This window comes from Theropithecus gelada, chromosome 8 (assembly GCF_003255815.1).
Source record: "Theropithecus gelada isolate Dixy chromosome 8, Tgel_1.0, whole genome shotgun sequence".
NCBI lineage: Eukaryota > Metazoa > Chordata > Mammalia > Primates > Cercopithecidae > Theropithecus > Theropithecus gelada.
In genome coordinates this window covers 73,427,147-73,450,904 of record NC_037676.1, presented here as the reverse complement: position 1 = coordinate 73,450,904, position 23,758 = coordinate 73,427,147, and the positions used below count along the sequence as shown (strand labels likewise).

Below are 23,758 nucleotides of genomic sequence, written 5' to 3'. Positions count from 1 at the left end.
AACACCAAATTAGGGTTTTTAGGAATATATTTTGGCACCTGGAAATACATTAAGCTTCCATTTTTGTCTTTGTCAGCAGATTCTTCCAGGAGAGCTTTAAACCTGGTTGCTGCTGTTGGTTCACAGTGCCTAGAGCCCCTTCTGCCTAAGCCATGGACTCTGAAATCAGGCCCTGCACCCTCCCTCAGTTATCTCATTGACTGGGTTTAAAACAAATTTGGAAGCTAAAAGCAACCAAGTCCAGAAGGCAAAAATGAGAACCTAAAATTCAGCTCTAAAGAAGACAAAAAGCTAGAGAGATGGTGTCTGAGAAATGGGAAAGTTTCTCCCCATGGAAGAGGCTGAGTTTCAGGATATCTGATGGGAGGAGACTGCAGTTTCTCATTTGAGAGCTGATGGACTTACAACAGGTTAACACATTGTGCAGTTCTGCTGTGGAATATTGCAGTATATCTTAATATTCCTTATTCTTTTAGCAATTAAAATTGTTAATAAGCATTAAGATAGTAATATTATAGTTTCTCAAGATTTAAAACAATTTTTTAAAAACATACTTCCCAAGGCATTTTATGCCATTATTTGTAAGTTCCTACAAAGACACAGATAATGAACCCTCAGTAGGTATTTTATGTATTTGAAGTTTGTACAATATAGTGTTTTTCAATTCATTAAGTGAAATAAGTAACAATTACATAGACACATTTTACATAGATATTTTAATGATTTTTTTTTTCATTCCTGGAGGTGCTGATGAGGCCCCTTAGAGATTACTCTGGATTTTTAAATCTCTTTTAATTAAAATCATTCTACAAAAATTCTGATAAAGAATGAGGATTTCCTTGTTGTCACTACACCAAACCTTGCTTTAATCAATCAAGTCACTGTGAAGTGAGTTTGCTATCTGCAGGTAAAAGCTTGAAGGTGTTGACACTAAGAGCTAAGCTAGAGATTGAACAATACTTCAAATGAAGTCCTCAGCCTGGGAACAAAACGTTTTAAATGAAGCTGGCAGGAGAAAACAAATACAGGATGTGGAAGAACAATAGCAACAATGGAGTCGTTAACAGTTATTAGAGGATAACTGACTTCTCTGTTAGTAATGAAGATTTACAGCTAAATTAGTTTAAGAAAAGCGTCTTAACACCCTGCTTTTTCAAAAAACTCTTCACACCCTCAGAGGTAACCAGGGAATTCCAGGTCAGTTTTGATTCCTTGAATTAAATTCTTTTGAACATATATTTTCCTCTTCTACTAGTTCCTCAACTTCCTCCTCCTTTTTGTTCATTCTCCCAAGAGAGAAAATTTCTCCATCATGGCACTATGGCCTTCCCCTCTCCCCCCACCCCCAACGCTAACCACATGCTCTAAAGAAGTTTACCAACAACATAAAAATTGCATTTCTGGTTAAATATCAGAAATTTCTACTCACGATTTAGTATGTTGTTGAAAACACAAGCAATCATCATTCATCTTCTAAAATAAGATTAATAAATGAGAAGTTCCCAACCATGTTTTCCAAGAATGACCTGTTTTTAAAATGTTAAATTCACAGTCAGCATGTGAGGGCTCCTAGACTTGCTTTTCCTTTTCTCTTATCTGAGGTTATGGACCTCAGGAGAGCAGGGGAGGGTTACAAGGTCAAAGTCTTTTCCTCCTTGGAACTTGCTGCGTGCTGGGAGAGGGCTGCCTGGAAAATAGATGCTTTAGAGAAGAGGTTGGGGGTCACGATTTTAATTCTGTTAAGGAACAGCTGGTTTGAGTTTCTTTCCACTTCTATCTCCTCCTCCCTTCCTCACAAATCCGTGGAGAGAGAAGAGTTTGTTCAGAAGGAACCGGCAACATAAAAATATACCTTCTATTATTGTAGTGCTTTCCAAGTGTCATCTTCGTTATGAAGTTGAATCTAAGAGCTAGAGAGATGGGCTAGATTTTATAAAATTAACTCTATCTGTAACATGACCATATCTTCAGCCAAAAAGAACCTTTTAAAAAACAGGATGTGTGCCTGGAAATTTATTTTAATAATATTTTTCAACTAAAACTTTAATGGAAATAAGTACAATAAAGGCCTCTAGTGTATTTGGAGCCTGACTGCAAAGAGAGGAACATGACTGAAAGATGAAAGCAGCCAAGTGGGGGTGTTAAGTTTCTGGACTAGAGTCCTTGTCTACCTCCAGGTTAATATGCCTTCTTCATTCATTCAACCAATGTTTATTGAGTGCCTGCTCTTCCCACAATTCGTCTGGGGATACAGTGGTTAAGATATATGGGTGCTCCGATATATCTGCAAACAGGTGCAGAAACGTTAACTGGGTCCAATAGAGCTTTAGTCCGTAAGTATGGCTTCCTATTCTAAGTAGTTTACACAGTTTGGGATTTAAAAATGAGATCTGTTCAAAATAACATGCCATAATAAACTCATAAATCCAACGAATATGTAATAATAGTAAAACAGCTAAAAATAACACTAAAAATGAAAAAAAAAAAAAAAAAACACCTAAACAGTAAAAAAGCACATGGTTTGATTATTTTTATTTAGGTTTTGAAGTCTCCCATGGTTTTTTATCGTGCCCATGTTTACGTACACACACACAGAGCGAGAGAAAGAGAGAGAATAAAACTCACTTCTCTCAAATAAATGGAAACCAGTAACAGATTTTTTGTCTGAGCTCCTCAGCACACTGGCCTCGGGCTGTGTTGGTGTGTGGCTCAACAGCAATCAGAGGTCATAATTTCATTGGCAGTTAGCATCAGGTTTAATTTTTCTAGCATGTTACATTTACCAAAATGTCTGGTTTCAGTTATGCTTAGGCACTGACTGAATCAGCTCTGAGCAGCATGATGGCTTAAGGTACCTGAGGTTTATGGAATACATATGCTAATTGTTTTCAATCACTTTCCTTTCTAAACACAAAAATGTGTTTTCTGAAGCTGAATAACAGTAGTCCTTAACGACATTGCTTCTTTCTTGTAGGAGAGGACCCTAAGTAGGTAAAAATGTCAATTTTACAAGACTGCCACCTACTGATTGAGATAGTTGAAAAACACTCCAATTAAGGTGCTTTAAAAAATATGGTTTTTCCAAAACAAAACAAAAAAAATTAGGAGCTCTTAAAACATTGACATGTATCATTTTAATCACATTTTAGGAATGTGACCAAGTCCATATAGATGATGTTTCTTCAGATGATAATGGACAGGACCTAAGGTGAGCACCCTTGAATGTGAAGTGACCATCTCCCTTTTATAGTTTAATTACTTACCTAATTAAGATGAACTTTCTGTTTGGTTAACTTTGGGCTTTTCTTGCATCTAAATAGCACGTATAACTTTGGAACAGATGGCTTTCCTGCTGCAGCAACCAGTGCTAATTTATGTTTGGCAACTGGTGTACGGGGCGGTGTGGACTGGATGAGAAAGCTGGCCTTCCGCTACAGACGGGTAAAAGAGATCTACAACACCTACAAAAATAATGTTGGAGGCAAGTGATTACCACCAGTATCTCAGCGGGTTAAGATAGTCTAAATACAATTCCAAAAGTACACTTTTGTGTCACACTGCTTTGAATATAATAGGTTTTTTTAGGGCAGTTTCGTCTCACTGGCCATTATTCTGCTGTGATTTAGTGACAGAAATATTGGACAGGAGCCAGCTGCCCTGGCTATTCTAATCTAGTCCTGTTTCTGTCACTTTGTGATGTGACCTAGGGCAAGTTTCTTGACCTCTCCGACATTCAGCTGTCCTTTCACGGAAGGATTAGCATCCTTCGAAGAATTAGCAACCTCTGCCCAAATCACAAGATAGGTTGTAAATCTCCTTCTACCGGGTAAATACTTGGATTAGTTTGAATCTTTTGGGTTTGGTTCATAATGGCTTCAGCATGAAAATGGAATACAGTGACTTAATAATAAAAAGTTTAGGGATGAGTTTGGTTTCCTACATGGCTATAGGCAGATGCTGAAATGATGCTGTCCAGGAAGCCTGTGCCTTTCTTTGGAAAAGGCCTTTCTAGGTCAGTCCCTCCCCAGAGGTGGCAAAATGACCACCAGTAGATCCAGCTTTATACTCTACCAGTAGTTTGGCACCTCCATGAGGGGAGGGAATCTATTATTTCCTAATAGATTCAGCAAAAGTTCCAAGACTGACTTCCACTGGCCAAGCGAATGCTGTACGCCTACCCTGGGAGCCAGAAGGTGGAGTCACCTCTGCCCAAACTACAGTTAGAGGAGTGTGGGAGAGTAGGTTCCCCAAAAAGAAGAGATGACTTCTATAACCAAACCAAATAAATACTTGTCAAATGAATGATACTATGTGAAAGATACTTTATACTATAAAGCTTGAGGCTAGTATTCGCAGTACTCTTTAAATGTTAAGTATTTGTAAAGTCAAAGAAATATGTTGGTAAGGAAGTAGTTCATCATGTGCTTTTAAATCCTCAGGTCTGCTTGGTCCAGCTAAGAGGGAAGCCTGGCTGCAGTTGAGGGCCGAAATTGAAGCCCTGACCGACTCCTGGTTGACACTGGCCCTGAAAGCACTCTCGCTCATTCACTCCCGGTGAGGCTCTCTGCAGGGCCTTTGCCAGGAAATGGGCAATGCTCATGCTTGTTCATTTTGGAGATTTCTTTTTCAACAGTCTTTTTTTTCTTTCTGTTCTCACAGGACAAACTGTGTGAATATTTTAGTAACAACTACTCAGCTCATCCCAGCACTGGCGAAAGTCCTGCTATATGGATTAGGAATTGTATTTCCTATCGAAAATATTTACAGTGCAACTAAAATAGGTGAGCTTTTTTTTTTTTTTTTCCTTTTTAACAAGCGGCTCTTTTCCTTCAGGGTAATGAAAGGCAATAAATGAAACTTTTTTTCCAGAATGCTACATAGGTCAAAAAAAAATGCAAGAATAATTTAACCAATTTGCAAAACTGGATTTAGACATGAGAGAAACATAAAGCATAATACATGTAGCTGAAGTCACAAAATTTTCCTTGACTGGCTAATGTTAAGACAAGGGCATTTTACATAGAGTAACAGCATTGATTCTGGATTATTATCATATTTGTATCCTTTTAGGCAACATTAACAAAAATATCTGATTTTCTAAGCTAAAACAAACAGCAAGATAAAATTATACAAAGTAGAAATGAAACAACTCTAATAACAGATTTCTTTATTACTAGAAATATTTTTGTTTTTAATTCAATATGTATAATCAATTGAGTTTCCATTTTTGTTGGGGAGATTTAAAAGCTTCTTGCATGAAAGAAATATATTTGGGAGGAAAAGACTTATGAAATTTAGTTAGAATATAAATCAAGGCAGAATCAACATAGGGATAAAAAAAGACATGGTTCTTGTTCTCAAGGGAAGCAGACAGTTACATAATGACAATCCAATATGATACAAGAGAATGCAAAGGAGCATTTTTTCGTTATCTACTAGATGCCCTGAACTGTACTAAGCATTTTACTTTTTTTTTTTTTTGAGACGGAGTCTTGCTGTGTCCCCCTGGCTGGAGTGCAGTGGCGCGATCTCGGCTCACTGCAAGCTCCGCCTCCCGGGTTCCTGCCATTCTCCTGCCTCAGCCTCCCAAGTAGCTGGGACTACAGGCACCTGACACCGCGCCTGGCTAATTTTTTGTATTTTTAGTAGAGACGGGGTTTCACCATGGTCTCGATCTCCTGACCTTGTGATCCGCCCGCCTCGGCCTCCCAAAGTGCTGGGATTACAGGCGTGAGCCACCGCGCCCGGCAGCATTTTACATTTAAAGTCAATTTTTATAATCTTTCCATTTTTCAAATGAGGAAACTAAAGCTCAGAGACTTAAGTAAATTGTTGTAGTCAATAGCTCACAAACCCAAGCCTCAAGCCTCATGTTTCTCTGATTCCAAGGTCTAGACTCCTTGCTGTATCTTACAGGGTCCTACTGCTGCTAAGTGCTTAAATGTGCACATGGCTGAGGAAGCATTCACTCCCACTCAGGAAGAGGCAGAGTGTCTATGAAAGCTAAAGGGAAGAAATGATGTTTGAGCTGGGTATAGAAGAGCAAGTAAGAGTTCAACAGGTAGATGGGCTAGTGAGAACAATGCAAATGGACAGAGAAATTAAAATGTGTTCCCTGCTGAGGGACTTGTGAGTGGCCCTGAGTAGCTAGTGTGCAGTGCTCATTAGAAGCCAAAGCTGAAAAGGTATACTTGAGTCTAGGCATGAATGGCCTTGTATATCACCATGAATGACCTTGTATATCACCCTAAGGAGATGAATGTTATTTTAGTCCAGGGGAAGGAGTATGAGCATTCTAGCAGGTGGCAAGAAGGCTGTCTTTGGCTGCTCAACTCCGTATAATAAAAAGGGGCAAAAATGGAATCCCTGTAGGTCTAACTTCCATTTGCCTGCACTTTTACACTTCCTGTGCTTCTCCTTCAAAGCATTTACTAAATGATTACTAAAAAACTACTTTTATAATTATTTGTTCATAGTATGACTTCCCCATCATACTGTAATAATCTTGAGGACTGGGTTTGTCTCTCTTGCTCATCATAATAGCTGTAACACCCAGCACACAGTAGGTACTCAATAAATGTAGAGATGAATTTGTTGAATGAATGGCTGCATGAATGGCCATTTATTTTGAAGAAGGCTGACACAAGATTTCTTGTAGGCACCTGGGTCAACAGTGGCACAATTAACTGATGGGGAAATCAGGTTTGATTTTTATCAGTGTTGAGTTGGAAGAGACCCGATGGGGTCTTCAGTCAATGGCAGGAAGACACACTCAGCAGGGTGCTGATGGGATTCATCCAGGCTAACCTTTCAAGTTAGAAATACATATCTGGAGTTTGAGAACAACTGATGCTTCCCAAGAAGGACCAAGAACAAATTGTTGGAAAATACCTATCAAAAAGCAAGAAATATATCAAATAGAATAAAATTCCTAGTAGCCTATTATAACCAGAACTTTTACGTGCTTTCATGTTCCATAAAAATAGCAATTTTCATCTATATCAATTAAGAGGAATTATATTGTGTCGTAAACAGGGATTGTGGAAAAGGTTTACCAGCACATGAAAGTTGGAACAAATGCCAAAGCAGCCCATAGTACTGAAGCGGGTAGCCTAGCTTCTCAGAAAGTAGGAATAGTGTATTACATAGCATGTGCATTGAAGTTTAATCCCAAATAATTTGAAAATGATAATATAATAGGAAATTACAATCCAGTACGCATTTTTTTAATGGGCATTTTGTTTAAAATATTAAGCTTTAATTTTTTTCAATACAGAATAAAAAATATGTGGTGATAGAAGTAGGATTTCACCATCAAATAAGATATATGTGGGGATGAATGCAGAAAACCCAGCAATTTTTTTTTCTTTTGACATGGAGTCTTATTCTGTCACCTAGGCTGGAGTGCAGTGGCACGATCTCAGCCTGTTGCAACCTCTGCCTCCTGGGTTCAGGTGATTCTTCTGCCTCAGCCTCCCCGAGTAGCTGGGATTACAGGCACACACCACCATGCCCAGCTAATTTTTGTATTTGTAGTAGAGATGGGTTTCTCCATGTTAGCCAGGCTGGTCTCAAACTCCTGACCTCAGGTGATCTGCCTTGACTTTCCAAAGTGCTGGGATTACAGGTGTGAGCTACTGTGCCTGGCCCCAGTAATTTTTTGTTGTAGGCAAAATGCTAAAGTCATAGGAGGAGATGACTGGTATCTCAGTTGGCAGAGCTATGATGACCTTTCAGACAAAATTGACTCATCAAAATGAATACTTCATATAAAACTAATAGTTAACTTCTAAAATCTAAGCTTCATTTTCTTAACCTCTATTGTGAAAAATTTCTACATGACCCCAAATTGACAATGAACCCAACAGAAGATAGTATATAGGCAAGGATATTTTTCTCTACCACAACTTCACCTTTAAATTACATTGAATTTACCTTCCTTTTTCCACAAGAGGGAAGCTTGCAAAAACACATAAGCATTTCCCTGTAAGGAGGGGAAAAAGTTTCATGACATCGAAGTTTTTGGTCATATATTTTTGCTATGAAAACTATGCTTTGTATTTGTTTCTTAAAGTGATTTAATATTTCACAGTTTAGTGGACAACTAAAGAGGCATTTAAATTGCATCCTTTGAATAAGGCTAGCTCTATTTCATTGTGTCAGATGCAAACTAGAGATTTTAGTGCAAAATACAAATATAAAGCAGACATTTGTTTAAGCAAACAAGCAATTTGTTCATGTGTATATCTGATCCTTATTTGAAAGAGGTGCAGGCTTTGCTCAGCCATTCACATTTGAAAACTATAAACTGTCCCATTGTCCATTAAAATGACCCTATTGGCAGTCCAAGACTTGGAACACCAGTTTCTTCTCTGAGAAGAAACAATGCTTGCATTAACCGCAGGGATGTGCTGACAGTGTAGCCGCCACAGGAGCCCAAACTAAGTCATGACATGGGAAAGGTAATAGACAGATAAGGGTATTCTATTACCTTTATTCCAGTTTTCCTCCAGGAAAGTGCTTCATTGAACATTAGATGCCTGGGTAAGGCAGGTACCATCTTGCTGTACTACCCTAAATTATCTGACATTTATTTCAGAAGGAGTTTTACAAGACTACATCAGGCTTTCAGGGTCTTTAATTCAACCTGCAAATGAAGGAATATGCTAATTCCAATGTTTGTGTTTTCCTGCTAGAACAAAAACAAGTCCAGTTATTTTTTATCATTCTCACTAGTCTTTGGATCAGATATTTTCAGAGTTTGATATAGAAAAAAATTTTTTTTAATCAAGTTAAAATATGTTGCCAGAATTGCCGATGCTGGAGTTCAGCTTATATATGGGGGAAAAAGAAGTCCCACTGCAAAACAGTACTTTCCCCACCACCCCAACTGCCATGCTATGATTGACTAGATCCCATTTTTTAATAAAGGAGTCCTTGGGAAGGGAGTATTTAACTATCAGTTTTCAAAGGACAGGACGCCACACTGTTAATTAATTTACTTTGTAATTCATTGTGCTGTGGCATATACAATCAAAGTGGCATAAAAAGCACTCCTCCTAGAGGCACAAGTGGGACAGTCGAATCAGAGCATGAAGAAAGCATTTTATACAGAAACTTCAAGCACTATCACATTAGGTTACCCAAACTTCACATTTTCTATGACTTATTTTTGTTCACTAGGAAAAGAAAGCTGTTTCGAGAGGATAATTCAAAGGTTTGGAAGAAAAGTGGTGTATGTTGTTATAGGAGATGGTGTAGAAGAAGAACAAGGAGCAAAAAAGGTGAGCATTCCTAGATGGGGCATCTTGTCTCTGTTTTTTCAGTCCTCCGGATTCTCATAACTGGATTATTTAAACAGGTTCCATTGCTGTGAAACATACGATGAATATGTGCAGTACTCTAAGCACTGAACAGGGTAAAGTAGAATTCAATAAATATGGAGTGATCTTTTTGAATAGTAGTGTGCACAAACTCAAGAGCCACTAGTAGTGTTCATAGAAGGTAGACTTTGGGAGCAGAACTGAAGTGTTGTTAGTGGTGTAGCTGTCATCCAGAGCAGAGATAACACACGTGCCAGCAGGACCTTCTCTGTATCCATGGCAGACATGCCAGGTGGTTCAAACCTTGTTACCCGAGCCTGGACGCAGCCTAAGAACCTTGCAAACATCCTTCAGAAAGCCTCTACCAGTTGGTCAAAGCTGAGTTGGAAGATAAAACTATCTGCTGCCCCAGAGGACTCGATGTCTTCTTTATATCATGAGGTCCTACCTGTCTCTCTCCGGGCAGGGGGAAGGGAGTGGACCCAAGTATAAATCTCTTCACTCCCACTTTTCCCATTGCACTTCATTACATTCTTCTGAATCTCTGCAGGTGAAATGCTATCATTTCTCTGAGCAAAAGCTTTCTCGTTGTGCCTCTCATTGCATTTTTAAAAGCCAAGGGCCACCTTCCTTAGCCTGACACTGAGGGTCTCCACAGTCTGGTTACAGCCTGCCTTTCTGATCTGTCTCCCTCCCGTACCTTACACTGTAGTCATGTCAGTCCACTCAGCTTTCCTCGACCATGCCACATAGCTTTTCCTTCCTGTTGTCTCTCCTTGGAATCTTTTCCCTAATGCCCTTCTGTCATTGTCTTATTCATTTGCAAAATTCAATTCCTGTACTACCTTTTCTATTCTGTTTTTAAGAAATCAATTATAGTCATGCTCCCTTAGATTTTAACTGAAGGAGCTACAGTGGTAGATAGCTTGGATTCTTCAGCCAGACAGCATGAGTTTGAATTATGACCCTACCATTTACCCTTCCTGTGACTCTGAACAAGTTCTTATCCATTTCCCTTTTTTTGGTCTATAAATGGGATAGTAATAGCACTTAGCTCATTGGGCTATTTTGAGGATTAGATTTAGTTAAGATATATAACTCCATTAATATAGATATGTATAAAGTACACAACAAATGGTAGCTATTTGTTATTGTTTATGTGCCTGTTTCAGCAAAAAAAAATGTGAGCTTTGCAGATTCAGGGATCTTATTTTGCTTGGTTTGTTGAGACAGTCTTCAAATTTTTTTGTAACTCCCTAAATCTTGTCATAGTTGTACTCTGTAAATGTTTCTTGAATTGAAGAACAATTAAATATTTTATGGGATTAACCAACAGCATAATTTTCCATTACCTTCCTTACACTCACTCATAGGAATCCATGTATATTTCCATAAATGATACAGTATTTCAGCCCTTCTGGAATATTTCAGCATATACCAGAAATAGCATATAAGGTCACCAGATTACAGATGCAGCACTGAGCCTGAGTATGATACATGGCCAACCTTCCTACAGGCTCTGAAGATGGCCTAGTTTACCTTCAGTGCCTCTGAGTGCCACCAGATGCATAATCACTGACCCTAATTTTATAACTAGATAATTTCATAAATACCCATAGATAAAGAATGTATCTCAGTCACAAACTTGTGTGAATCTGGTTGGTGCTGGTGGAAATCCACACATGACTTCAGGTCTCCTCATGCTCAATGTGAAGCAGCATTTGCCATTTAAGCCATAGTTCTAATCTTCCCACTTCACCGATGACCAACACTAGCATCATTGGGTGCCTCTGTTACCCCTCTGGGCTGTCTTTATAGAATAAAACCTTTCCCAGACTAAGTCAGAATCCCCAAAACACAATCCTGGAGAGTTAAGGAGAATGTTTTCCAAGATCCAGACTCAAATCTTCTTTCTAGGAAAGCCTCTGGAATTCCCAAGCCATTCCTATTCAGGACCCTCCTAGTGGCCAGCAGGGCAGGGATGGAACAGGTTTGCACCTCTGACCAGTATGGCCCTAGGCCAAGGTGTGAATCCATCTCCAGGCTGGTCCTTCTCCCTCTGGTATCCACCAGAAAGTTTAATATCAAAAATTGCCAAAATGTGGCTTTCTTGCTTGTGGTAGGCAGAGAGGGATGCCTATGAAATTGATTACTTAAAATGCAAGGAACACAAGTGAAATCCTTTGGATCTTATCAAGGTTTCGGTGGGTGAGTCCCTTCCTAAACCTTTCTGATACTTACAGTTCTTAGAAGTTTGACATCAGTGAACACAACATGGCAAAAACAAAGGAATTCTTGGTTTGGTGTTAGAATTGAAAGTATTAATAGGACTAGAGTATTTGCTGTCTTTGAAGAGCAGTTAAGATTGTTTTTCTTTTTTTTTTATTATTATACTTTAAGTTCTTGGGTACATGTGCACAATGTACAGGTTTGATACATAGGTACATATGTGCCATGTTGGTTTGCTGCACCCATTAACTCATTACATTAGGCAAATGCTGACACTTCCTGGTAGATTGTAATCCTGGCAGCTTTGACAAACGGGTGCTCAATACATTTTGTTGGTAGAGCGGACATGAAAATTTTATGTATTTCTGATGTAACGAAACATTTTAGTTAAAAGATTTCAGTTAATTTTTATACTGGAAATAGGCTGAGGTTCGTTTTTGGTTGCTTTTGTTGTTGTTGTTTTGTTTTGTTTTGTTTTGTTTGTTTTCTGAGAAAGTCACCCAGGCTGGAATGCAATGGCGCGATCTCGGCTCACTGCAACCTCCACCTCCTAGGCTCAAGTGATTCTCCTGCCTCAGTCTCCTGCGTAGCTGGGATTACAGGCATGTGCCATGATTCCTGGCTAATTTTTGTATTTTTAGTAGAGACAGGGTTTCACCAGTTGGACAGGCTGGTCTCAAACTCCCGACCTTAAGTGATCAACCTTCCTCTGCCTCCCAATGTGCTAGGATTACAGGCATGAGCCACTGTGCCTGGTCAGTTTTAGTTAATTTTTAATTTTATTGGAAACAGACTGAGGTTTATAATTTAATTTTTAAATCTATAGACAGTTCCTAAATGTTTGCCTCACTGACTCATAGTCTTTAGAGGGTTTCCAATTACTTCCACGTATATTATAAAATTTTAATACTAATTTAATACACATTGAATGTTGGTGATGGCAGTAGGAACAACCCAATAAAACAAAATTCAAATGCTGGTACAATTCATTTACAACAGTACCAAAGAATAGATTATAAGGTGTACAGAAGTATTCTATTACAATTATTTGGAAAATCCTTCTTTGTACAAAAGTATTCTATTACAATTATTTGGAAAATCCTCTTTATTTTTTTTTTTACCTTCTTTCCTAGATCACTCTGATAATAAACTCTGATATTTGTGTTTTCTCAACAACCAATCAATAATTACAGAATAAAATTAAACATAGAATGGCTTTAAAAAAGACTGTTTCTACTGTTTATCTTTGGACATGTCTTTTTTTTTTAATATAGGGAACACACAAAAAAGAAATTAGGCAGCCACCTGCAGAAAACATACTCTGAATTTTTTGACCAAATGAGTCCTCCTCGCTTTCCATTTTTATTTCATGGATGACTGTATGTGATAAGAGCCCAAAAATATCTGCTGTAAACCACTCTTTGTACCTTGAGAACTGCCTGTGTGAATGTGTAAAATGGACTAATTTTTCACAATATCTAAATTTCTGATAATCTTGTAAAAGATTCAGACATCATCAATTTACAACTTAGAGTGAGATGTTGATTACTTTCTTATTTTCTAACTTTATTGAAGGAGACAGGTTAACTAGTATATAAATAGTCGTCCTTGTGTATGAGTTAGGAGACAAGGATCTAATCATTTGCAAAAGATAATGAGTATCTTTAAAGTGGAGTGCTACACAGAAGGAGAGAATACTTAATATTTAACCTACAGGAAATAATTTAAGAGGAGAAGCTCTCTACAGTTCAACAATATCTCATTTTTAAAACTACATACGAAAACTCAAGCTAAAGAAACTAAGAGATGGCTTTCTATGCTGTAGGATTAATAATAGTAGTAAGTAACAAAAATTGCTACCAGGCCAGGCTCACACATGTAATCCCAGCACTTTGCGAGGCCAGGGTGGGTGGATCACTTCAGCTCAGGAGTTTGAGACCAGCTGGGGCAACGTGGCAAAACCCTGTCTTTACAAAAGGTATAAAAATTACCCAAGCATGGTGGTGGGTGCCTGTAGTCCCAGCTACTCAGGAGGCTGAGGTGGGAGAATCACTCGAGCCCGGGAGGTCAAGATTGCAGTTAGCCAAACTCATGCCACTGCACTCCAGCTGGGATGACAGAATGAGATCCTGTCCCAAAGAAAAAAATGCTACCAATTATAAAGCCCTTATTATATCCCAGTCCCTCTTTTAGGCCTTCCCATCCATTTTTCTCATTAAATCCTCATAATCCTATGAAGGAATCCTTAGACCTATTTTACAGATGAGAAAACTGAGGCACTGTAAGAGTGAATAATTCAGCCAAAATCACACAGCTAGAAAGTAGCTAAATTAGGATTTGAACTCAGTTATTTCCTCTGACTGTGAGATTTCGCAAAAAGTTTCTGCAGTCTGAGAGTGGTGGCTCACACTTGTAATCCCAGCACTTTGGGAGGCTGAGACAGATGGCTCACTTGAGCCCAGGAGTTCGAGACCAGCCTGGGCAACATGGTGAAACCTATCTCTACAAAAAGTACAAAAATTAGCCCAGCATAGTGGTGCTGCCTGTAGCCCCAGCTACCCGAGAAGCTGACGTGTGAGGATCACCTGAGCCTCGGATGTCAAAGCTACAGTGAGCTGTGATGGCACCACTGCACTCCAGCCTGGGCGACAGATTGAGACCCTGTTTAAAAACAAAAGTTTCTTCAGACTATAAACTACATTTATATATCATAAATATGACTTGACTTACAAAAAAAGCATTTACATAGTTTTTCAAAAAGTTATTAGAGTAAAATGCAATTCTTCTTTCTTTTTGGGAGTTAGATATAACTATATAAGTGTCTTCTTTCCCCTAATTTTACATTCATGATTAAATTTTTTAAAACACGTAATTTTGATATGTGCTTTAGCTCCTGAGCAATTTAGTTTATTAAATAAAATTAATAGCAAACCAATGAAGTTCTGCACATTTGAGCACTAAAATGTTTTGCCAAATCAAAACATTTCACATTGCTTCAAAATTGATTTTAACTATGTAGCTTGTCTCTCTTAGTTTCCTGTGTCCTTCAAAATCTAACACAACATGCTCTTCTTTTCCCTGTAGAGATCTGTCATCTCCTTAAATAATGTTCTTTTACTAGAGATTGTTACTTGTTTAAAGCACAGAAACAAAACCCAGTAAGTAAATCTGCCAGTTGCCTATTTGGTTAATGGTCAGTTGAAATCTATTCTGTCATCCTTATTCTCTTTGCCAGTGTAGTCCAAGGGCTTTCATCAGTAATTTAATCTAACTCTATAATTTGTATCATAAAAAGTACCTCCTTCAAAGAGAAGAAGTTAGAAATACCTTTGTTTCGTAAAAGAACAACCTCATTTTAAAAGGATCTCTTGCAAGAGTTTGTGTGAGTGCCTCTTTGTTCTTAGAAAGATTGTGGGAAGTCTCTACCTATGGAAGTCTTCCTTTGACGTATGCCTTTTGTTGTCAAAATCTACCAGCTGTTCTTTTTTACCGTAAATTATTTGTTTCCCTAATGCAACATGGCTTGAGAGAAAATGATTAGACCTAGGTATGATTGTTTTAAAACAATGTAGGAAATAGTCTCCTGTACATTGACATCTAGTTTTCACTTCTAGATTAGTAAAAGTGGCCTTGCTAATAAATTAACTATTTTCAGATAACTATTTAAAACAAATATCTTGTTAATGGCAAAGGGAGAAAAAAAATGGCAAGCATCCATTATTCTGCACAATGACAAAGGCTTCATTAAATATGTTCATTTTATATGTGCATTCTAAAACTTGCTGAAATCCAAGATGAAGCTGAGAACCTGATTAATAGAACCCAATTTCAAGCTTATTTAGGAGAAAAATACAAGCCACTTTTATAAAATAACATTTGTAAGGCAATTTTTTGTTTTTAGTTTAAGTGGGTCATCAAGGTTATAAACACCAAGTGCAGTGAATGTTATTTTTGTAAAGTCATAAATTCATTTATAGTTAATCACTTACTATATGCCAGGCTTTGAATTGGATTTCATCTTCATCCTTAAAGAGCATACTTACATCTAGAGGGGAAGCAGATATATAAATAAAAGAGCAATCGTTGTACAATAAGTTTCATAATAAGTTCTCCCTTGATATCTTTATTTACAATTTGAAAAGTATTTTTACCTCCATCTGCAAAACTTTCTAAATACGACATGTGCATATGAAAGCACAAATAAGTATTTTTTTTTTTTTACAGAAATGAGAAGTACATACTTTTTTGCATACCTGCTTTTTCACTTAATCCATCCTGGCAGTTATTCTATATCAGCACATGAAGCTTTGCATCTCTAATGCTTTTAAGTGACTGCATCGGTATTCCATTATGTGGATGTGCTATTTAACCAGTCCCCTGGGGTGAGCATTTAGGTGGTTTCCAGTATTTACTATTCCAAACAGTTCTACAGTTCATGCATGTGCAAGTGCATCTGTAGGATAAATTCCTAAAACTGTAATACTTAAGTCAGAGGGTATATGCTTTAAAAACTTTGAAACATTGTAATTAACACATTTTTAATAATTCAGGAAAATTCTATTTACATATGTGTATCCACATACCCAGCTTTTTATATGGTTGATGTTATATGTAGTCTAAAGGTATAAATGCTAAATATCAAATGAGGAAGGATGGAGGAAGGAGATTTTTGAAGTTGCTCCAGTAGGCAAGAAGAACAGGAAGGATGTGTCATTGTTTTCCCATCAGGCAAAATTTTGGTTCTGGAGACACAAAAGCATGTGCTAATTTTAGGCCCTGATACCTACTTCTCTCAATATATGCCTAATCTTGATAAACGAATCATATGCATGTTGCAGTTCCAGCTGTCATTTCTGTTAAGATTTGTGGGTAGCTCTGTTTTTAGTCCCAGGGCTTCAGCAACCTGAGAGAATATCTCCGTGTAAGTATCCCATGTTCTGCCCATCTGAATGTCTGAATACAAGCAAATGAATTCAGCTATCCCAAACGAGTTGGCCCACTCAAACATGATTTGGGGTTAATTCCCACCCACCACCGAGTCACATGAACTCTCTCTTCACAATATGTCTTGCATCTATTACACCCACTCCATTTCCACTGTAATTCTACCTAGTTTCTCTGCTACCAGCCAGAAACATCTTTAGTCCATCCTTCCCCAACTGCTGCCCTAAATTGCTTAAAATACCCCCACATTTTTGTGTCTCTTGGCCCTGAGGAAGTGTTAGCCTCTCGCCTCTTCCTTTACAAGATAAAAGTCTAAACTCCTTAGTTAAATATTCCAAGTGCTGCTACCTTGACAAACCTCCTTAACATCTCTATGATTTTACACACCAGTCCAGCCCTATCCCCCACAGGCCAATTACTCCTCCTAACTGGGAACCCTATCCACTTCCCCTCCACCTCTCCAGCTTTGCCCATTCTTCAAATTCAGCTCAAGCTCAGCTTATCCTTACCTTAGCCCAGGTCACAACTGAGCTCTCTTCTGTCTGAATTTATCTTTTTAATTCTTAATCCCTCATTGCCTTATATTGTAATAAAATTGTTTCATCAGATATAGCTTGCCTGCTGGTCAGCTCTTGGCATTGGGGATATATGTCTTGTGTGTATGACATATCTACTGTAGCTACGTTGCTATGCATGTAAAAGACTTTGTTTTGATAATAAAGTCACAGACTTTCTTTGACCTAGAAGCAACCCTGAGTCATTTTCCCTAAACCCTCATGTTATAAAGAAACTAGGGGTTCAGGCAGACTGTGCCATAATTGAAGGTCACAGAGCTAATGTCAAAGTTGAGAATATAACCCGGGCCTCCTCATTCTAGCATGTATTTATCTTTTCCTCTTTTGCCACCATTTCTCTCTGATTTCACAGAAGAAATGTTTTTTCTAGTGGCTAAACATTGATGCAAAAGAAAAAAAAGTTTACTTTGTATCCAGTTGTCCTGAGAAGCTTTTTATAAATGCATAAAATCTTCACATTGGTACATACTTAGGGAAAATATTACCATTGTGCAGTATTAGTTCTGATTGTTAACAGGAGTTTGACACCTCCTCTCCTCTAGACTCAGTCTTCTTATAGTCATTCACTTAATATAAAATGTGCATGTCTTAAGGAAGTCCACTATTTTTGTGAGAATGAAACTGCTAACTACAGCCGACATCACTACCCTGCACGCCATGAAAGAGTGCAGAGGATAGAGTTGCTATCCTTGTGGGTGGAGTGTCCCCAGAGTCTACCAGTTTTCTTTCATGTACGCCTAAGATTTGCAAAGTTTTCACTGTAGAACCTTTGGCACTTCTGCCCACATAAATGGCCCATCCCCACTGCATTGTGATGAGTTGTCTGTAAGGAAGTTTCATCCTTTGACCTCATTTCAGGGTGCTGCTTGACCAGATGGTTCTTACTAATACTCTCTACAGGAAGACTAAAGCCATTCGTATTTTAGTGCCAGTAAACAAGCCAACTAGGGTTTTTTGTGGATTATCTCACCTTTCCAGATAGTGTTGAGTATGGTTTAAAAGAAAAACATAAGCGTTCTCTAGCTGGCATCAACCCACACACATGTACAGATGAGACACACAGCCATTGAACCAGTCCTTTGTTTACTATGAAATTAAATGCCTACTTTATACTTTATGTACCAAAGAATTAGCTGGATTTTTTTTTTCAGTTCTTTTTTTTGATTTCTCTGAGACTCATGGCATTCTTCAGTGCAGGATTCTGATTGCACCAATAGTTTTTAGATTTGCATTGTTAATGGTTGTAACTTGTCTGTGGGGAGCATATGGAACCTCAGACAATTGACGTGCAAAATAATTTGAACCTGCTCTGAAAAAAGGTATTGCACTTCGCACAAGTATTTTTATATGTTTTCATGAAGATAGTTGTCCTAAAAGTTTCTAGATCATTATCTGAAGAGCTTTCAGCATCCTTTGTTACATCCTGAGATAATAGTACTTAAGATCAATAGGAATACTATCTAATCCCTTTATCTGTTGACAAGAAACTTTGAGGAAGGGCAATAATGATTGGCAAATCTAGTAAGAAAAACAATTAGAAATAAAGAGGATATAAAAATAGATACCAAGTAGGTGGTTAAATAGCAACACTGCACAGTTGAATACCTGAAAACTTTTAAAATAGTTTTAAAATGTGTCTAAAATGAATTTGAGATTAAGTAGTAAAATGAGTAGGATGCTGAATGGTACATACTTGATAAACACATAAATTCAACTATGTTTGAGTATGTACATATATGAACATATAAAGAAATGTTTATAGTGGTGAGCTTTGTGTAGTAGGATAAGAAATGATTTGTTTTTCTTTATAGGGTTCTATATTTTACAACATGAGTTTCTGTTCTAATGAAGAGGAAAGCTATAACTGATCAAACGTTTTTCTAACCCAGGCCTATGAATCATAATCACTCTTTTCCAGGGTCTCTTATCCCACAGAGAATGGATGGGGATGGGGATGGGGATGGGGATGGGGATGGGGAGAGAGAGAGGGAGAGAGAGATTGAACCTGTGCTATGGTGCTGATAATTTACACAGCTGAATAGAAAGCCCACAGAGAACAGGTAGGAGGCATTATAGCATATGAGCTTCAGAGTCACACCTGGTATGGATCTTGGCTTCACTCCTCACCAGCCATTTATTTAAACCTCTCTATTCCATCACTAAGCCTCAAGTTCCTTTTTTTTTTTTTTTTTTTTTTTAACTAGTACAATAGTAATAATAGTACCTCTGTCTGTCTGAGGTGTGTAGCATAGTGCCTAACACAATATCCAATAAATCATAACTATTGAGATTTATGAATTAGGAGTTTATTACAAATAAACTCCTTAGCAGGGCTTACTAGGCCCTGCATCAGTTGGCTCCTGCAGCCACTCATGTCACCAGCCAAGTCTTTCTCTCATACGTATCTAGTATGCCAACAATAAATTTCTCCATTATTTTCTGTCCCCCAATGCACATAACCATCAGAGTGTTTTTCTGAATGTTAATCCTTCATACCTAGCTCAACTATCACCTCCTTTCAGATATTTTCCCAGTTCATTAGGCAAAGGTAATTGCCCACCTCCTACAAGCCATAAATGAACACTGATGATTATTGTGCATTTTTGCTACTCAAAATAGGGGAGGGAGCGACACATGCATCTCTATATCTTCTACACCTGGCACACTGTGCTCTGTATGAATGAATGCACAATGCTAGGTCTTACAGTGTGAAGTTGCCAAGTAGAGCATCCTTCTAGAAATCTACAAAGAAATATTTAGTACTCATTTCTGGGCTGTTCTGTTATCACTCAATAACAAATACATATACAGATACACCAAAATAGTCTTGAGTCCAGAAAGGTCTACATATTGGAATGTGGTATGTGATTTCAACAGATAATCTGAGGCAAATACATTGTTCATAAGTAATAGTTTGCATCCCAGTATGTAGCAGCTATGTGGATCTATATATCAAAATAGTCAGTGGCTTTCACTGTTACCTACACATTAAAACAAAACAAAACAAAACAAAACAAAAAAACCTCATTTCTGTTTGCTTCTATGCCAAATTCTCCTATTAGTCTGAAATTTTTCCAAATTTCTCAGAACTATAATTGCAAATTATACTCCAGACTCCACATTATTTTCTTTTGCTTAAGAATCCTATTCTATAAGGTAAACAGAATTTTGTCCTCTGGAGGGTGATGATTATCTTTCCCTTAAAAAGGTTTTGCTGATGTATTAGTACTTACTATAGTGCTTTGGAGACATAAAAGTTCCTCACATTTTCACCCTTCATGGATGATGTAACTTCTGATTTCTTCTCCTTTTCCTTGTCCTTGGTTTATTCACGTGCATCACAAACATTCCCACTACTTAAACTAGAGTTTTAGATTGAGGTTTAAACAACAACTACAAAAACCTAAAACAAAAAAAAAACAACAAAAAATTTAGATGTTCATTTAAAATGTTTTCCGTATGGTAAAGCCATTTTAAGGTCAATATGAAGAATAACTGAAGGAAATAAATGGAAAAGTTGCTTCGTATGTGAGCCACAATTAAGTTAGAAAAAATGTAAACTACTACTAACTAAGGAAAACTGCTTAAAGCTTGTACTCATAAAGTACAAGCTTTTTAAACTTTCAGCATGAAAAACCCACTGGATACATGAAAAGCTGCCATATTTGGCAACATTCTTTTATTTAAAGCTTGGAATTGGCATTCAAGTCACAGTGTAGATCCAGTTAGGAAATATCCATCCCCTTCAAAGAAACAGACTCTAGATTACAATTTAAAACTCAGTCTAGTATTCTTTTTTTTTTTTTTTTTTTTTTTGAGACGGAGTCTTGCTCTGTCCCCCTGGCTGGAGTGCAGTGGCCGGATCTCGGCTCACTGCAAGCTCCGCCCCCCGGGTTCACGCCATTCTCCTGCCTCAGCCTCCTGAGTAGCTGGGACTACAGGCGCCCGCCACCGCGCCCCGCTAATTTTTGTATTTTTAGTAGAGACGGGGTTTCACTGTGTTAGCCAGGATGGTCTCGATCTCCTGACCTTGTGATCCGCCCGCCTCGGCCTCCCAAAGTGCTGGGATTACAGGCGTGTCAGTCTAGTATTCTTAGGGGAGGATTAAGTTTGAATTTTTGTTTTAAACAGATGTGATGTGAAGATGTTAGCTGGCATCTTCCATCATACTGAAAATGGGGGTGAGCATGGGAGTGGATTTCCAAAAACACTGGCAGGGCTGGTGCTGAGTGCTCTGTCCTCACGTGTATGTGTGCCTCTGCTGCAGCACGCGATGCCCTTCTGGAGGATCTCCAGCCACTCAGACCTCATGGCCCTGCACCACGCCTTGGAACTGGAGTACCTGTAACAGCGCTCGGCACTTTGACACCACACAGCTGCTCTGTGACCAGGGACAGTTCCAGCAGGCCCCAGTCTCACATCAGCGCCGGCCTCCAGAACTTAGCAATTTCCACCTGCTGATGCGCAGCTGCTGTCAGTCTTGACCTCTGCCCTTGTGGTGAATGGAGGACCACGTCTATTTCTTCAGAACAGCTGTTGACTCTAGTACTGTGAATCCAATGAAAATAAGCCATGAGAATGTTCTAGCACAGCGTAATGTGTCTGCCACATTAACTACACGGTTCAAACCTGTGAAGAAAGGACCTGCAAACGCTTCAGTTGTTAGCATTTTCAATGTGATATAAACAGCTTCTCCAATACAGCAAAACTAATTGCACAACAGAGACTGAAATGTGTTTCCTGAATACTAGTGGAGGAATTTTCTTGTAAAGAAGGTTTACTTTTTGGTGTCTCATACCCAGGGTAATCTGTACATCTCTACTTATTTATGAACAGACGTTTTTTAAAAAAAAAAAAACAAACAAAACAAAAAAAAACAGCTTTATTGAGGTATAATTCACATACCCTACAATTCACCTACCAGACGTTTTTAACATCAAATAATTGAAGAGACAATAGCATTAGAAATAAGTGATTAAAGGCCTCTGCCTCACAACGTGGCAAGTACAGTACTTTGAATTTTAGCACGTCGCATAGTAGTTTTAAGTATGTCTAATTTAAACGTATAATATGTACATCACTGAGACAATCATGTACAGAAAGAATTTTTGGTGTAAATTTGTAATAATGGATGATTCTTTTACATATTGTTTAGGGAAATGATATTGAAAGGTAGCAATGCCTTGATAGTGAAGCATGAGGCAGCATGTGCACAAACTCAGGTGCCATGCCTTATCTAAGTATTGGGTATAAATATGTAGATAATGGATTTTTTTTAGATACTGTTGTCAAGACCAAAAGCATGGATGTCAAGTGTCAGTAAGGATTTTGTTTTCTAAAATTTTTTCCTGCATCAGTTCTTCTGAGGGCCTTGATAAAATAACACAGCAGTTTCTTAAACAATTTGAAAAAAAATGAGTTCTCCTACCACCTCACTTTTTCATTTCCACACTAATGTATTATATGTAACTACTTGGAAAAAATAATTATTCAAATGCTTCTTCCCACAAAGAATATAGATGATAGTAGATATATTTTATTAATAAAATGGTTCATGAATTGGAGACTAACAAAGTTTTCATGTGCTCAGAATTATTATCGTGTCTGCATTTTCTTTCGATAAAGGAAGACACACGATGCTAATCCGGAAATCAGCAAGCTTTGCATTACTCCCTACGTGCATATTTTCTCTTTCTTCTTTCCACTCTGAGGAAAGTTCATTGCCATTGTCATCACTGTGGAAACAATGTTCCTCTCCACCTGCATTATGTACTACATGACAGGCATCAATCTTGGGAATTAAAATTATCACCTTTGTCACACCATAAGAGTTTCTCCAAAAGTGGTCAGTTTGGCTGGGCAATATTTTCTCTAATCAAACACAATCCATTGTCATGAAATTACCCTTAGGATGAGTCTTCTCTAATCATATATTAGGGAAAAAAAACACCAGCTTTGACCCAAAGTAGCCGAAGAGCTACTTCATTCTTTTCTGAAGTTGTGTGTTGCTGCTAGAATTAGTCATTTGTGAATTATCGAAATTGTTTAAATTCACAATTGAATTAGTTTTTTCTTCCTTTTTGCTTGAAGCAAACAGTTGACAATTTTTTAACCTTTTCATTTTATGTTTTTGTACTCTGCAGACTGAAAAGACAAAGTTTATCTTGGCCTTACTGTATAAAGGTGTGCTGTGTCCACCGTTGTGTACAGAATTTTTCTTCATTAATTTTGTGTTTAAGTTAATAAAATTGATTTGTGATGTACTGTAAGCTCCCTGACTGTCGGGATCATCTTTTTCTCTTGGTTATATGAAATAGCAGGATCTTGGTTGCATTAGGACACCCAAAGTCTAACAAAAGGAAGTTGTATGAAATAACTGCAGTGATGGCTTTATCAGCCCTTTAGGGGACTGAACTTGCAGGGTAACAGCTGTTTCTTTGATCACTGTAAGTACTGATGAATGGAAAAGTTTTTCACTTCTCCAAAAATTACATAAACTAGACCCTTACTCAAATTTACCTGCTGTAGAACATAATTCAGCATTAAGTATCTTGGATTGCAGAGCAGATTTAGCCACTGACATACCCAAGGGACAACACTATACAGCAGTTTCATCAATAAAGAATGCCCACAACAGATACCTCTATGATTTCGCCAGATTAATCACTGACACCTATAAAACAGCAC

At 37.9% G+C, this 23,758-nt stretch overlaps 1 protein-coding gene across 8 annotated transcripts in view; it reads left to right on the top strand.

Moving 5' to 3' along the window:
• Nucleotides 1-23,340, top strand: part of EYA1 (EYA transcriptional coactivator and phosphatase 1) — a 335,219-nt gene extending 311,879 nt beyond the window's left edge. For all 8 annotated transcript variants that reach the window (XM_025393823.1, XM_025393819.1, XM_025393828.1 and 5 more), the window contains 6 exons: nucleotides 3,150-3,208; nucleotides 3,321-3,481; nucleotides 4,440-4,554; nucleotides 4,660-4,781; nucleotides 9,184-9,284; nucleotides 21,339-23,340. In XM_025393823.1, the coding sequence (XP_025249608.1) occupies nucleotides 3,150-3,208; nucleotides 3,321-3,481; nucleotides 4,440-4,554; nucleotides 4,660-4,781; nucleotides 9,184-9,284; nucleotides 21,339-21,419 (639 nt within the window). In that variant the 3' untranslated portion in view covers nucleotides 21,420-23,340. The remainder of the gene's footprint in view (nucleotides 1-3,149; nucleotides 3,209-3,320; nucleotides 3,482-4,439; nucleotides 4,555-4,659; nucleotides 4,782-9,183; nucleotides 9,285-21,338) is intronic.
• The last annotated feature ends 418 nt before the right edge of the window (nucleotides 23,341-23,758 follow it).